This window comes from Loxodonta africana, chromosome 11 (genome assembly GCF_030014295.1).
Source record: "Loxodonta africana isolate mLoxAfr1 chromosome 11, mLoxAfr1.hap2, whole genome shotgun sequence".
NCBI lineage: Eukaryota > Metazoa > Chordata > Mammalia > Proboscidea > Elephantidae > Loxodonta > Loxodonta africana.
Window position 1 is genome coordinate 29,627,760 of NC_087352.1, and position 15,573 is coordinate 29,643,332.

General features: G+C 49.5%; 1 protein-coding gene across 5 annotated transcripts in view; it reads right to left on the minus strand.

The window, feature by feature from the left end:
• Nucleotides 1-15,573, minus strand: part of NFATC1 (nuclear factor of activated T cells 1) — a 126,466-nt gene that overhangs the window by 52,501 nt on the left and 58,392 nt on the right. For all 5 annotated transcript variants that reach the window (XM_064294371.1, XM_064294367.1, XM_064294370.1 and 2 more), the window contains exons 7-8: nucleotides 9,291-9,346; nucleotides 4,677-4,809 (exon numbers count right to left, since the gene is read on the minus strand). In XM_064294371.1, the coding sequence (XP_064150441.1) occupies nucleotides 4,677-4,809; nucleotides 9,291-9,346 (189 nt within the window). The remainder of the gene's footprint in view (nucleotides 1-4,676; nucleotides 4,810-9,290; nucleotides 9,347-15,573) is intronic.

Genomic DNA, 15,573 nt, shown 5'->3' on the forward strand with positions numbered 1-15,573 from the left:
AGTCAGCTGGCACACTGAAGACTGTGTCAGCCAAGACCAGGTGTAGGTTTGTGAACAGGCGGGGCCTACCTCAACGACAAACACAGGTGCAATGGCAGGCCCTCAGGAGTGACATGTCTTCACACAGTGAAGCCTAGGACCAAGGCAGGTCCTGACTAAGGTGGAGTTCAGGACCCTCACAAGCTGTGTGCGCTGGAATTCCTGGGCGTTCTCACCGGGAGGAAAGAGCAGCCAGGTACAGCCAGAACATGTCCAGGTAATCACTTCTAGTAAAGCGAAAAGATCTCAGACAAAAAAGATTTAACCTGAGTCTCAAAGACTCCAGTAATCTGCCATGATTTATCTTCTCATTTTGAATAAATATTGACTGTGGTACATACTTTTACGTTCATGACTTTGTATTCATGTTCTTAAAGTGCACCCCCCCACCCCAACTGAATAAGCTCAGAGCCTGCCCTGTTTGCATGCAGGAATACAAGCGGAATTGCCTCAAAGGTGAGCTGGCCTAGAGACCATTGCACAGGCTTACAGCTCCTCTCTCACTCGTGACTGACAGCTGAAATACCTTCTCAGAGCCATAAATGCTCTTGGCAGAGTCTCTGTTTCACAGCAGGTACCAGGGCATCTCTCAACCCACATCACACAGCCAGGAAACCACAACGTTGTCCCTTCGAAGGTTAAACTTGGGCACAGGCAAACAAAGCAGTGACCGTAAGATGCCTGCAGATGCTTTCTAACTCGACAGCATGCATCTCCCAGCCCTTCTGTGACTATACCAAGGGTGTCCACTCTGTACCCGATGGCTTCCCCAGGGTTTCCAGAGGGGGCTGAGGCAAGGAGCTGGCTCTGCAACCCCCCTTTCACGATGTCTTAGTCCAGTTAGCCACTGGCAGGCCTCCAGCAAGGGCCAAGCCAACCAAAAGACCCTTCGAGGCCCAACACTGAGTCATCCACCACAATACCACACAGCCCTGAAGTAGAGTCCCTTTTCCCTCCACCTCTTTCCTCCAGTCTGACTATCAGGACAGGGAAGGTGGGCTCAGGGAGGGAGGGCAGCGAATATCATCACTGGGAAGCCACTGATAGAAGATGCTCTCAGTGCTGAGGCCGGTGGAGAGAACAGGACAAAGAGGTGGCCCCATGTAAAACAGAACCGTCTGCACTCTCATCTCCCAACACCGAGACTCTCCGGGGTGTCTTGTGGGCAGGGAAGTCCTGACATGCATGTCAGTGAATTTGTGCGGAAGGGCCCTCTCAGGGACCCTGTTCTTAGTGTCACATCTTTGAGGAACAGGGCCGTGCCGGGTGCAGGGAAAGGAAGTTATATGGTGATGTTACCTTTGGTGATACCTAATTCCAAAAGAAAACTGAGAATACTCAATTTCACATATTTGTATATGAAAATGAATTTCACAGATAAGGTTTAAATGGGTTTATTTCCATTACCTTGTACATTATAACAGCACATTTTATGACCTTAAGAAGAATTTGCCCATCTAAATACGCAAACTAAAAACTACCAAGTTAGGCTTCTAGCTTCCTCATTAACAGACATGTTTATATGAATGAATATGAAACTCACATACACAAAGAAGCAAAAACCGACGGGAAAAATAATAGGAGCCTCATAGATAAGGCTAAAGAAAAAAAGAAAGCACCCCTGACAATCCGGTTACTGCTCCCACAGTCGATACAGCACCTGCCTGGCCACTTATGGCCCTTTGCCCTGACTATCCCTTCAGAAACTACAGCTGGTAATTCTGTTTGAGGTGGTGTGCTTGCCTAGTGGAACGCGTGTGTATGAGAACACCAAGGTATGCATATTAGCTCTAATCGTACAGTCCTTTGAAGACAATGCCGCCAACAGCTGAGGAGCTGTATAGTGAGAGGCCTCAGCCCCAAATATGCGGAAGGCCACAGTGCCCTGTGGGAAAAACACTAGCTAAAAACTGGATGCCTAAGCTCTGTCTTCTCACTCCCTCATTTATTTACTTAAAAATGTGAAAACTGCAGGGACGGATGGCTGCCCTGTGCAGGCCCGAGTCCATGTGGCCAGACTACAGTGACCATGTGGCACACATTATGCATGTTCCCAGGACGTGATGGGCGCTGGGGAGGTACCTGAGCAGGGGAAGGCCAGGCCAGGCCAGGGAGATCCTGGGGTGCAGGGTGGGCATGGGCTTCAGGGGGCTTCAGGGAGGGGAGAAGTGGTGGGAAGTGAGGCTGAGAGCAGCCAGGGCCAGGCAGATGGCGCCCTGGTGCCAAGGAGTGTGGGGAGCTGCCCCACAGACTAAGGATGGATCCTTCCAGCTATGGGGGACAGTGACTCGGCTGTTCACACCAGGTGAGGCTCCATGCTGGGACAGATATGAGGACCGAGCCTGGTCCAGGTGAGACACTGACAGGAAGCACAGATCACGGGGGGTGGGAGAATGGGCAGGGGCAGACACACTTAGAATCAGAACTGGCAGGCACTGAGACAACACCCGGCCGTGGATCGTGAGGAGGTGAAGGCCTTTGGTCAGACACTGGGTGGTGGCCTCAACCAGGGGGTGGGGGGTGGAGGTGAAGAAATGTGGCTGGACACCAGGTGCTGGCCTCAACCAGGGAGGGCAGGGAGAAGTAAAGGCATGCGGCTAGACACTGGGTGGTGGTCACAATGGGGGATGGGACATGGGCTCAGCCCACTTGGCCTTACCGTCTCCTATGCACCCTTGTGGGGCCTCGGTTTCCTCAGCTGTAAGCAGGGCATGCATGTCACCCTCCTAGGCCCTCCACTTCTAACACCACGTGTGGCTCTATGAACACGCAGCACCATGTATACTTGTAGCAGGAGATGCAAAATGCCAAGTAAACGAGGAAAAAAATGAGTGTGCGTGCTGTTTTCTAAACTGCTTTGGAGAGCAATTTCTCTTTATAAGGCCTAGGTTTTCCTTAAAACATTCAATTTTTGGCCAACCATGCTTGAAGTTTAATTAGAACAATCATATTTTTCCAGAAAAAAAAAACTATTTCTTTTGTAAGATATATTGAACCTTAGCCCACGAATGGGTGAGGTTCACAAACCATGTGCAATACAGATCACAAAAGTCCAAAAGGAGTCACAGGTCTCGGGAACAGCTTGCCACGGGGTTCATCTGAGCACAGACCTGCAGACAGTCGTACACGTGTGTCTAGAGTCCATTTTATATACACTCCCTGGATACGATAACTTTACAACAAAATCATAATATCTGAACCTTGAATGGCATCGCCAGCATCTAACTGGTAAAAGCTCTAGCAGCTTAATCAACATAGATATTCTAGGGCTTTCTTATCATCTAAAACCAGTTGCTGTCGAGTCAATTCTGACTCATAGTGACCCTACAGGACACAGCAGAACTGCCCCATAGGGTTTTTAAGGAGCAGCTGATGGATTTGAACTGCTGACCTTTGAGTTAGCAGCCTGAGCTCTTAACCACTGCACTACCAGGGCTCCTTCTTATCATCTAGCCTACTGCAAATGCTATCTTACATTTGGGGCAAACTGTGGCTTTCCAAAAAAATCCTGGTTTTTATTAAAATAACAACGTGACTGCTTCCACGATTTTTTTTTTTTTAGCGTATACAGTGAAACCTGTGAGAGCTAGAACTCAATGGGACTGCCTTGTTTTTCCAAGTCTGGAAAGTCTTCTACCTTAACAGGGTGCAGTCTTATCACTTTTCTATCATTCTCTACCAGTGGAAAACATTTGAGTTTTCTTTCTCTCACAGGTTTCCACTTTACACAGTTTCCGGCTTTTGCAGGTTTTACTGATTTTCCCTCTTAAATTATATGAATCTCTTCAGTTTTGAGAACAAAAGCAACACTATACAGAGGTGGCTGAAATAACTGAACTGACCAAAATCACCATTAATGAAGTCCCAGCTGGCCAAGACCAGGGTTCCGTGTGCCCCACGGGAAGAACTGGGGAACACCTCCCTCCTCGGGAGTGAAAAAACAAACTTCACTCAGTGTTTCTTTAAGCAAACACCCTAAAAGGTAGATGAAGTCACTGATTTCTTCAAGGTGACAGGCGCCATCACCCAGGTGTGTGAGCGAACATTTGAATGAGGAGGCTTCCAGATTGCATGAAGGTACTGCTCCATGCTGGAAGTTCCCCTCGCAAGGAGGGAAGCTATTCCTTGAGGGAGTGCTCCACGGGGTGTGGGCAGGAGCACAGCAATCATTCATGCCCACTAATGGCCATTTGAGGCTCTAGCCTTCAGGCTTAATAGCAACGGTTTCTTTTTAAAGGCACCTGCAAAATCGTGACAACTATTTGCTTTTCCTCCTTAAACATCTACAGAATTTCAATACGCACCAGCAGCACCTCAGATTTTGAGTAAGAAGAGCTGTGCTCTATTTTCTCTGCTGTTACGTATTTGCAAGCAACCAGCAAAATGATCAGTATTCATTCCGAGATTGGCCCCCTCCCTTGCCCCCCATAGTAATGCAGGAAAACGCATGTAAGGTTTCACTTTTTTTTTTTGAGGAAACCGATGACATGGTCTTGCTAACAGGGTAATAGCACAGTGTCAATGTACAGTACGAGCATGTTATTTTACAGCAACATCATCTGCTTGTTTCTGAGTCTTTTAGAAAAAGCATCCCATCCTTTCATTTTCGGCAGTTAAGTTTAGAAAGACAGTGTTACCATTAGCAGGAAGGTAGGTGAAGTGCTGGTACTGGCTTCTCTTCCTCTTTCCGTTGCAGACGTAGAAATTGACCTGAACCGGGCTGGTGATTCTCTGGTTGCGGAAAGGTGGGATCTCAACCACCAGCGAGTTCTGAGAGAGACATAAACGGGAGGTGTTAGTGCCTTACAGGTGAAAACGGGCTTGAACTTGGCTCTCACACACAGCCTCTCTTCCCGAGGCTCAGTGGTTCAGCAGCTTTGCCAGCACAGCCAGCAGCAAGCTTGTTAGAGCAAGCACCCACATGGGGACCTCGAATGTCTTCTTGTGATTCCTGCATGAGCAAGCGTGCATCAGAAGGACTCCCCATTCCGTGTGTGCAGGCTGGCAGGTGCAGGAGCCAGTGCCCCCATTTCCTGAGGTGATGTGTGGAGGTGCGGGTGGGTGCGGGTTCACCTACGAGGCAGTCATCAGTGGGGTCAGGTGACCCAAACCAGACTGAGACCATAGTCCCAGCGTCCACTGAGCCAGGTAAGGTTACCCAATCTATGCCTGGGGAGTGACAGGTGAGGCTGCTCAATTGACATCTGGTCAGTAAAAGGTCCCCAGAAGGCCTGAACTGAGCCTACCTATCTTAAGATTAAAGGACACTATCATTCGCTGACTTGGTGGGAGACAGTTCTCCACGTAGCAGGTAGCTGTTTGGGTAACAGGCAATGCAGAGGGGCTTCCTGGAGGCATCCCCAGGACAGCAGGGGAGCACCACCTCTTAGCCGTCTTCACTGCCTCCCACAGACCTGACCTGACTCATCTGAGGCCTCCCCAACTGGGTCTCTGGGGAAATCTTTATGAAAATGGCCAAAACACATAAGTCACAGACTCCCGAAATCACTCAACTTGAAGGAAGTGAGGAGACCATTGACCCTCGAAAGATCTGGGGGACATGGTAGATGCCTAAGAACACAAAGACTGCTTGGTGTAAAGAGCCAGAAACAGAAGGACGAATACTGTATGACCCCACTTGTACCGCACGTCTCGATTAGGCAAATGTATAGAGAACGTTTATTAGTTAAAAAGGTGAGTCCCACAGAGGTGTTCTAACACATGTCTGAACATGCTATTTAATACCAAACAATGTCTACTTGTTTTTTTTCCACCTGGTCTCACAAAGAATTTGGAATGACAAAAAAATAAAAACAAAACCCCAGCAAAATAGCCAGTGTCTGCTGTTGTAAAAAGAAATTCATAAATCAGAATTTCCCTTTTACTTATCTTAAATGTGACCAGGATACTGGTCTGTGATTGCTTTGTAAATACACTGAACATCCTCTGTAATCTAAAGACATACACTCACATGTTTAGGATCTCAAAGATACAGAAAAGCCCTGATGGAAAGCAGACAATTTTGACGTAAACAGAAGGGCGGGAACCAGGCCTGAGTTGGTAACAGGAGATCAGAGGTGTCTAGGATTGAAGGCAAAAAAAAAGGGAGTAAAAAAGCATCGACAGACTAGTAAGGTTTATGCTGGTTACTGCTACCTTCTGTGTTTCTAACATAAGCATCAGTAGCATTTTCACAGAGCCGTGCTCTTTAAGCGCAGATATCATGGGTTAGCGGGATGTTGTGCGGGACAGTGATGGGACAGAGGCCCCAGAGGGACTGCTGACTCTGCTCTCAGCAGGCCGTTTCACACTCACACCAGCTCACATGCATGCACGCACGCGCACGCACACACACACACACACACCCCGTCCTGGATAAGGACGAACTGAGTGGGAGAGAGGAGCCCTGGTGGTACAATGGTTAAAGCGCCTGGCTGCTAACTGAAAGGTTGGAGGTTTAAACCCACTAGCCACTCCACAGAAGAAAGATGTGGCAGTCTGTTTCTGTAAAGATTACAGCCTAGGAAATCCTCTGGGCCAGTTCTACTCTGTCCTATAGGGTCGCTACGAGTCTGAGTGGACCCAATGGCAACAGGTTTGGGTGGGGAGTGGGAGAGGCCCTAAGAGAGCAGGAGGGTGGCCACGCCCCTGCTGGCCAGCACGGAGGAAGAAAGCATAGGAGCTGCACTGTATCTGTGGGGTCTCTGACCTCCTTACCATGTCTTTGCTTTTGTTATCATGTGATGTCCCTTGTACAAGTAGGGAAAATGCATAATAAAAATTCATTGTGTCACTTCTTAAAACTGGTGTAGCTTGCTAACCAGCTTAATAGCAAAACTGGTTGAGTTGTATTAACAATAAAACCTTAGAGCAATAAACACAGAGAAGGGAGCAGGACTTCATGTTGTACACCTTCCTTTTAAAATGAGGACCTTGGATGCACGGAGCACACTGCCAGGCTGCAGGACGCCTGGGGCCATGGGGCGCTGGGAGCTGTGGGACACCGAGGTCAGAGACATTGGACACAGGGAGATGGCTGCTGGGGGTCACAGAACAACGGGGGCTCAGACAGCCCGCGGCCCCCTGGATAGCCTGTGGCCCCCCCGACAGCCTGCAGCTCTCAAGCAGCAGGTCTTTGATGCTCTGCTGCCGACTTTTTATTTTGAAGAAGCACCAGCACTCAGACATCCATTTGCCTGAGTGTCTGTCCCTTATCAGAGGTGGTCCAGAAGAGACGGGGTTGATGGCACCAAGCACAATGACTTAGGACTAAAGTCAGGCGCTCTGTCACACCGCACACTGGGCCTCCACTGGGCACGTGGTGCCACCATCGCAAGCCACCAGTCTCAGCTTCATTGTCACTAGTGTGTGGAGGAGGGGTCAAGAACAGAAGACACTGCTCTGGGGTCTGCTGAGAGTTCAGGGACACAGATACATCACAGTGCCTCCTCAGACACCAGGTGAAGAGGCATTGCCTTCATAGCAGGAGAAGTGGGAGAAAAGGGAGAGCAGACTCCCGTACAGAGAGGAGAAGCAGGAAGGAGAAGCAAGGAGAATCCACAGAAGGCTGAAAGGGAGCAAGGAGGAGGGCCCTGAGGGAGATGAGGGCACTGAGGAAGAGTAGGTTGCTGAAGGAGAGGCGGGCTCTGAGGGAGATGAAGGTTCTGAGGAAGAGAAGGGTGCTTAGGAAGAGGAGGGTGATGAGAGAAGGAGGGCTCTGAGGGAGAAGAAGATGCTGAGAGGGGGAGGGCACTAAGGATAAGACAACAGCCTCCTTCTGTGGGGGCCTCGGAGCCCCCCTGTGTCCGGGTACCCTGCAGGCCAAAGTGAAGGGGCTGTAGACCATGTCAGGGAACGCCCCCGCCCCCAGGGCTTCCTGTTCACATGGTTCCAATTGTCCAACATCTAAAGATAACTCTGAGGAAAACGTTAAGTATTTTACCTGAATCCCATTCCTGAACAATTTAACTTCCCACACACAGAATTTGGAAGATACACGCCACCATTTTCCTGCCCTTTCAGGAAAAGGATACCTCTCCCTGTTAGTGGCTACTTGATGAGCCACAGAACTGGGGGAACTTGCATTTCTTTGAAAATAACTTGCTAGCTAGCTGTGGCATGTTTCATATTAGTCCAAAGTGTCCTGCTGCTTTTCCAGGACTGAGTAGAAAACTAAAAAACAAAACAAAAAAAACCCAGCTCTACAAGTCATCCATCAAAGAAATGAGAATTATTTCTTTGGCACCTACTGTGTATGAATGGTGCCAAGAAGGACATAAAACTGTACATGTGAGTCTAGGAGGGGAACGTGGACCCCACAAGCCTGACAAGAAGCCCCAGGACAACCACTGCCCCCAAGAACCACGCATGTGCTGTTCTGCAGCCTCCACATATATAAGCCTACTGCCTGCTGGCAAAGGGAAAAGCGCATCTGAGAATATGTGACTTAGCGTCTATCTCATGTTCAAAACCAAAGTCTGCCAGGAATGGTGGTAGTTTGGTCAAGGATGAAGAATAGGAAGTCCCTGCCCCAAGAACTGAGTGTCTGTACAGGGCAGGCTGGAGGGCAGCAGTACCGAGCAGGCACCCCCATCCCACCTGGGGTCTTGCACTGAATCTGGTGACCAGACAGCAAGAGGACAGCAGACCAGCCTCCGTATGGGACACAGATGGACCTCATGTGGGATGCTTCCAAACTGCTGAGTGGTGCCTGTGCAGATGTGTGTTGTGACCAGGCTGGTTTGTCTGCTTTGTGTTTCGGCACTTCCTGGGTGGGAAGGCCCCATTCAGACTCTCTTCTCCTGTGGTCACCATTACCGTTCTAAGTACCTATACCGTTGTTGTTGTGTGCTGTTGATTCAGACCCATGGTGGCCCCATGTGACAGAGCAGAATTGCTCCATAAGGTTTCCTAGGCTGAAATCTTTACAGGAGCAGACTGCCAGGTCTTCCTCCCATGAAGCCACTGAGTGGGTTTGAACCACCAACCTTTCATTAGCAGCTGAGCACTTAACCATTGCACCACCAGGGCTCCTTAGTCCTCACCCTAGTTTGTATCCTTGTGGCAGTTGTTTCAGGAAGTGTTTTACAATTGCTTTTAGCGCCTGTTCTACTACTTTATCTATCATTTTTATTAGTTGCTTCCCTTAACCAACAAGAACCCTCATGCCACCCCTGCGGTCTCCAGCCCCAGGCCCACAGACTCTCGAGAGCACACAGCATCACGGTGTGGCTGCAGGCAGCAATACTTACTGGCTTGCACATTTCTCTGTCAGTTTTTGCTTCCATTTCCCAGACATGGTGACCATCTAGAAGAAAGGGGATATAAGAAAATCTATTACTTAGGAGGGTGATGGAACATGCCATCCCTAAAGATCTTATACCTAGATCCGGGCAAAACGAGGCTCCAGAGAGGTGAGAAGACACCTGAGTATGAGGACCCAACCCTCCCCAACTGTGGCTTCTGTAAAGGCCACATCTACCCGAGTGTCCTAGAGAGTAGCAGAAGGGGAAGCCTCTGTGTCTGCCATGTCTGCCACGTCCACCGTGCGTACGAGCTTACAAGCCACTATGGTGCTCGCACCCCCTTGCAGGACTTGGCACCTCACAGAACATCCTCAGAAAGCTGTCTCTCTCCCTACGTTCACCAGCATCTTGCCAACACCAGCATCAGTCCTGAGGGGTTATTTCACCCTGATCTTTTTAAGGGCATGTACACAGGAGAACACAGCCTATCCAGGTGGTATGTGAAGTGAGCTGTGACTGGAACGAGACCCAGCTTGCTTCCTAGTCCACATATGGAAAGTAAAGAATGGCCTCCAGGGCCTGGGAGGAGGTGCTGCCACAATGGGGAATTTTTACAAGGACTTCAGGCCCAGGAACCCGGACTCAGCACTCATTGGACGTGAGTCTGCGCTGCCCACGGAGACACGGCTGCAGGAAATAAAAGTCACTTCTTTGACTATTTCTTGCCACATCAGGACACATAAATGCAAAACACAAGATATTTTTAACTTTACCCCAGTAGCTGTTTGCATGTTTAAAAAAAGGCCTCGGAAAGGCCTGTGAAAGGAGGCCTTGTTCCCAGCACTGTGCGCAGGCGGGGCGGCAGGACAGGGCTACTTGAAGGGTGGCCACCGCCCGGTGCCAAGAGATCCCCCTGCTACCGGCATGCTGCCTGGGGACCAGCTTAGGGAAAGTACTTTGAATCAACAGATGTTAATTACTTATGGAGGCCTCTCCCCTCCCCGCCCCCGCTGCCATCTTTATCTTCTCCAAAATGAAGTCGGTTCAGGGAAATCAGAAGCTACACACATGTAAGACTTTGCTCCGTTATTTTCAGAGAGGAGGGTGTGTGCCTGTCACAAGCCCTAAACTACAAAGACAGGAGAATGCCCACCTGGGGGCGGGGGTGGGGGCAGAGGGGGTGGGAGCAGAGGGGGTGGGGGTGGGGGATACGCTTGTAATAAAATCTCAGAAGTTGGTTTTTGTAAAAGGTAGTGAGAAAGTTGAAGATTAGTTCTCTGAAGAGTAATTTTGATTTCTTTAACAGAGGCGGCAGAGGGGGTTGTAAGTTAAGCAGAAGGACCCTAGGCTCTGATGCCCCCTCACCAAGGCAGGTGCAGCCCTGTATTCTCCTGGGGTTAGGAGCCCTGCTTTCCCTGAGCCCCTGAGCATACCCAGTCTGGGGGGTTTGCTGCTTCGTAAAATTCCTGATGACTTTCAGAGCAACAACTGTGTTTTTAGTCTCCTGGTGCTTTTTCCTAGAGGAGAGCTGGGTCTGGTCCCATGTCATATTCCCTCGCCAAGAAGCTCTTGAGTGGGCGGTGTGTACCGGGACTTCTGTCGTGCAGCCCCTCTCCCCACGTCGCTGTGGGCGTGGCTCACTGAGGCTTCCTCTGCCCCCACGCCCGCCCCCTCCAAAGGACAGCTTTGGGTGTGAGGATCTCACTCATACAGTAAACCTGGCTGCTGCTGGTCTCTATCCCCAAGGAGCAGTGGTAAGAGGCCTGGTTCAAGTTTCACCAAGAATTCCCTAGCAAGCGCCCAGGCTTTGCTGTTAGAAAGGAGCTTTGGGAAGGGCAGGGGACACCTTGGAGGGGAAGTGGGGGCTGGTGGAGGAGGGGGCTGGGACCCACCAGTTCATGGCATTCAACCCACTGGATCATGAGAAGGAGGAGCCATTGGAGGCAGAGACGCAAGCGGATGGATGCCTGCTCTGTCCCCCAGCCAAGAGGAAGCCACTAGCACTCCTGCTTAACCCTGCTCCGGGAGAAACCCATGGCAGTGCTGGCTCCCCCAGCAACCATACTGTGCAGGCTTAAACAGAGCAACCAAATTAAATAAAAAGTGGGGACAGAGCCATTTGAGGGGACCTATCTGTAAGGAAATATGTCCACAGGGGAGAGAAGTATTTTTACTACAGGACCCACGGGGGTCCCCCAGAGGCCACTGACCACAAAAGTTTCCGTGGTGAGCCAGCCACATCTTCCCAGAGGCAGCTCTTGCTGGCCAGCCACCAACAAAAGTACTCCAGGCAACTTATACTTCTGCAACATGCAAATAATTCAAATTACAGACATAACACGTGGCTAGGGCAGAGGCGTTGCAGACGTTCCCGTTCAGGTTCTGCTCCTTGTAGCCACGAGCACACACTGCCATGGCTGCTCGACCTTCCCCTCCTTCCCGCCCATCCCAGGGCGGGGTGGACAATGGCTATCTGCTCTTTCTCGGTCTTTGTGTGTTTGCGATTGTTCCAGAGCCCTGAGGAGGGAGGCATCCGGCTCCTCTTTTTCTGCTTCAGGTCATGCTCTACTGTTGCCTCTTAAACAACGAACGTACTGTAGCTGCTTCAGGATGAGACAGGCTCAGGCAGTATGAAGACGGTGAATAGTTATGGACTGTAGGAAACGTAAGCATGGCTCAGATTCCCACCAGCATCACAGTGACTGAGTGATGGCGACCTGCTTGTCACTGGTAGAAGTCAGTGGTCCCGCCAGCCCCGCCCACAGGGCTGCTCTGAGCAGCTGATGAGGAGAGCCGGCCTGGCCAGGAAGGGCGATGGCTGAATGGGCCTTTGTGCTCGGCCTTATCGGCTCCTGGGTTCCTCAGTAGGAAACTGCGCAGCAGCCCAGAGTAAAAATATTCCAGATCATTAGGGAATTCCCTGTGAGTGAGTCACAGGAAAGGCTTCCCCGCCACACCCAGCGAGAAGGTTTCCACGGCGACAGGGCCATGGGCCTGCTCCAACACCACAGGCAAGAGGAGCTCACAATGCCAATTAGTCACAGGCGAGGCTGTTCGGCGCGCCGGCTCTTTCCACACACGGGGCACCAAGCTCACCCAGGGCAGAAGAGCTTCTCTGAGACACATGCTATTATTCTCTAATCATCCTTGGTATACTAGCATTATTCTTAGATGGTGTGTGACTGGGTTTCTACACACCAGAGAATAAGCTCTGAATAGTTACAGCTCTGTGAGGTCACTAGGATTAACACATATTAATTGAAGTGGTTTTACGGTCATACAAATTAAAAGACAGAACTGAAACAATACAACACACAGATCAAAAGGAGTCATAAGTGGAAGGGCACCGACATCCATTCCTCAGACCCTGACCCCTACCCTCCTGCTCCCTCTGCCTCTCCCACCCCCTTGGGCCCTCCTAGCACCCCCGCTCTACCCCTCCCCACTCCCTCAGACTCTCCTGTTAATGGGAAGCCGGGTCATCTGCAGTTACTCAACCGTCTCAGTGGAGATACAGCAATCTCTCAGCTGCACAAACACTCATTCTTCTTCTTGGCTTTGTTTTGTGTGCTTCAGGAGAGTGGTGCAATATTTATCCACAGACGTGCATGAAGTGCCCACTCTGAGTCTGGCACTCAGGGAAAAGTGTAGACATGACAGACACAGGCCTTGCTGTCGCTGAGCTTATGTGCTACCAGGAATACAGGCGGTTACACTGCTACTGCTGTGGGGGCCACAGACATGGAGAGCACTTGGGGTCTGGGACGATTCCAGGGGCATCGACTCTCCCATATTCAGACCTCCTTCGTCAGCTGGTGGGTCAGATGGTGAGCAGAGTTCCCTGTGCACTAGGCTTTTATCTCGTTCTCATCCTCACCCGCCCCATCCTAATACTCCCAACACAGTCTCACACAGACAGAACATTATTTCTTCTGACCAGTCTTGCTTTGCTAAGCAAGAGACTCTAGAGTAAAAAAGAAATTAGCCAGCTACCCTGGAAAACAATCTAACAGTTCCTCAAAAAGTTAAACATAGAAGTAGCATGTTGCTGTTGTTAGGTGCTGCCAAGTCAGACTCATAGCAATCCTATGTACACCAGAAACAAATGCTGTCTGGTTCTGCGCCATCCTCACAATGGTTGCTATGTTTGAGCCCACTGCTGCAACCACTGTGTCAACCCACCTCATTGAGGGTCTTCCTCTTTTTCTCTGACCCTCTACTTTACCGAGCATGATGTCCTTCTCCAGGGACTGGTCCCTCCTGATAACATGTTCAAAGTATGTAAGATGAAGTCTTGCCACCCTTGCTTCTAAGAAGCATTCTGGGTGTACTTCTTCAAGAAAGAGTTGTTTGTTCTTCTGGTAGTTTATGGTATATTCAATATTCTTCACCAACATCATAATTCAAAGGCATCAATTCTTCTTTGGTCTTCCTTAATCATAGCCTAACTTTCACATGCATATGAGACAACTGAAAACACCATGGCTTGAGTCGGGAGCACCACAGTCCTCAAGGTGGACATCTTCGCTTTTTAACATTTTAAAGAGGTCTTTGCAGCAGATTTGCCCAATGCAACACATAGTTTGATTTCTAGACTGCTGCTTCCATGGGCATTGATTGTGGTTCCAAGTAAAATGAAATTCTTGACAATATTTTCTCTGTTTATCATGATGTTGCTTACTGGTCAGTTTTAAGGATTTTTGTTTTGTTATGTTTAGGTATAATCCATACTGAAGACTGTAGTCTTTGATCTTCATCAATAAGTGCTTCAAGTCCTCTTCACTTTCAGCAAGCAAGGCTGTATCATCTGCATATCGCAGGCTGTTAATGAGTCTTCCTCCAATCCAGACGCCGAGTTCTTCTTCATATAGTCCAGATTCTGGGATTATTTGCTTAGCATACAGACTGAGTAAGTATGGTGAATAGAATCAGCATATGACCCAGCAATTCCATTCCTAGGTGTACACCCAAGAGAAATGAAAGCAGGGAATCAAACAGAAGTCTGTACACCAACGTCCACTACAGCACTACTCATAATATCCCAAAGGTGGAAACAACCCAAGTATCCATCAACTGATGAATGGATAAACATAATGTGGTATAAACACACAATGGAGTATTAGCTGTAAAATGGCTCTTGGCTGCCACATGAGAGGCCAGACTTCACTGCTAAAAGACCTTCTGGGAAAACCATGGGGAGGGAGACAGAGCCAGCCATCCTGGCTCCCAGCTGACCTGCCAGGCCTGCAGCCACAGGAGAGACTGCTGGAAAGACCAGCAGAACCGCTCAGCTGAGCCCTGCCCCAACTGCATGGCTGTGCACGCATGACATGGGTGCTGCTTCATCCATTATGTGATAGTGGGCATGGTTTACTGCAGTAGAAACCAAAGCAGGTTTCATTCATATTTTCAAAAAATTACAATTGGACGGACAGGTCACTTTGCAAAAAAGGAACTATATTCAACTGTATCATTATGAACTGGCTGATGCTCAGTGTGACGTGACTAAATTTCAAAACCCTTCATCTTCTCTATGCCTCAGGTGAAGGGAGAATGATACAGCGTCCAAAGGAAAGTGAGTTTATGGCACATGAAGGTGTTTTCTCAGTATTTTCATTTATGTGGGACATGAGTGTGCTTCTTAGGTCAGTTAGAAGGTTAGTTATTTCAAATACATGCACACACGTGCAAATATGCACACATATGTGCAAGCATGTGTCCTAGTTCACAGATCTGAAAAAAGAGGGCAAGGGATGGTCAACAGGAGAATGCGGATGCTCTAGTATTGACCTCTCACACTGAGTACCTGTAGGTCTGACACGGATGGCCTCACGTCAGAGTGTGGACTGAGAGCTGTCCCCATGGAGTGTGGCTGGCATTGAGTGCCCTCACAGCAAACCTGCTTCTCGATGAACAGCCTCCATGACTTCCATCATTGGAAAACAGCATCTGATATGGAAGCCAGAAAACTAAAACCCTTCAAGGACAGGCTTACTCAACACTCAGACCTTTTACCCGGCACACAAAAGCTGCAGTGCTCTTTGCAAAAGCCCATTATTTACGAAGCTCAAGCCCTGTGAGTAGGGGAGCACACCAATGCCGCTTCTCCAGAACTCCTTTTCACTTCATGACCACACCCAGGGCCATGGCAGGCCCTTCTGGAGGGTACATTTCAGGCCCCCAACATGACTCCACTCTGTTCACCGCTCCTTCCTGAGGATCTGTCTCAGCCTCCAGCCCACTCCCTGCCCCAGGATGACTGCTCATGGTCTTTCCAGAGGGTCAGTCT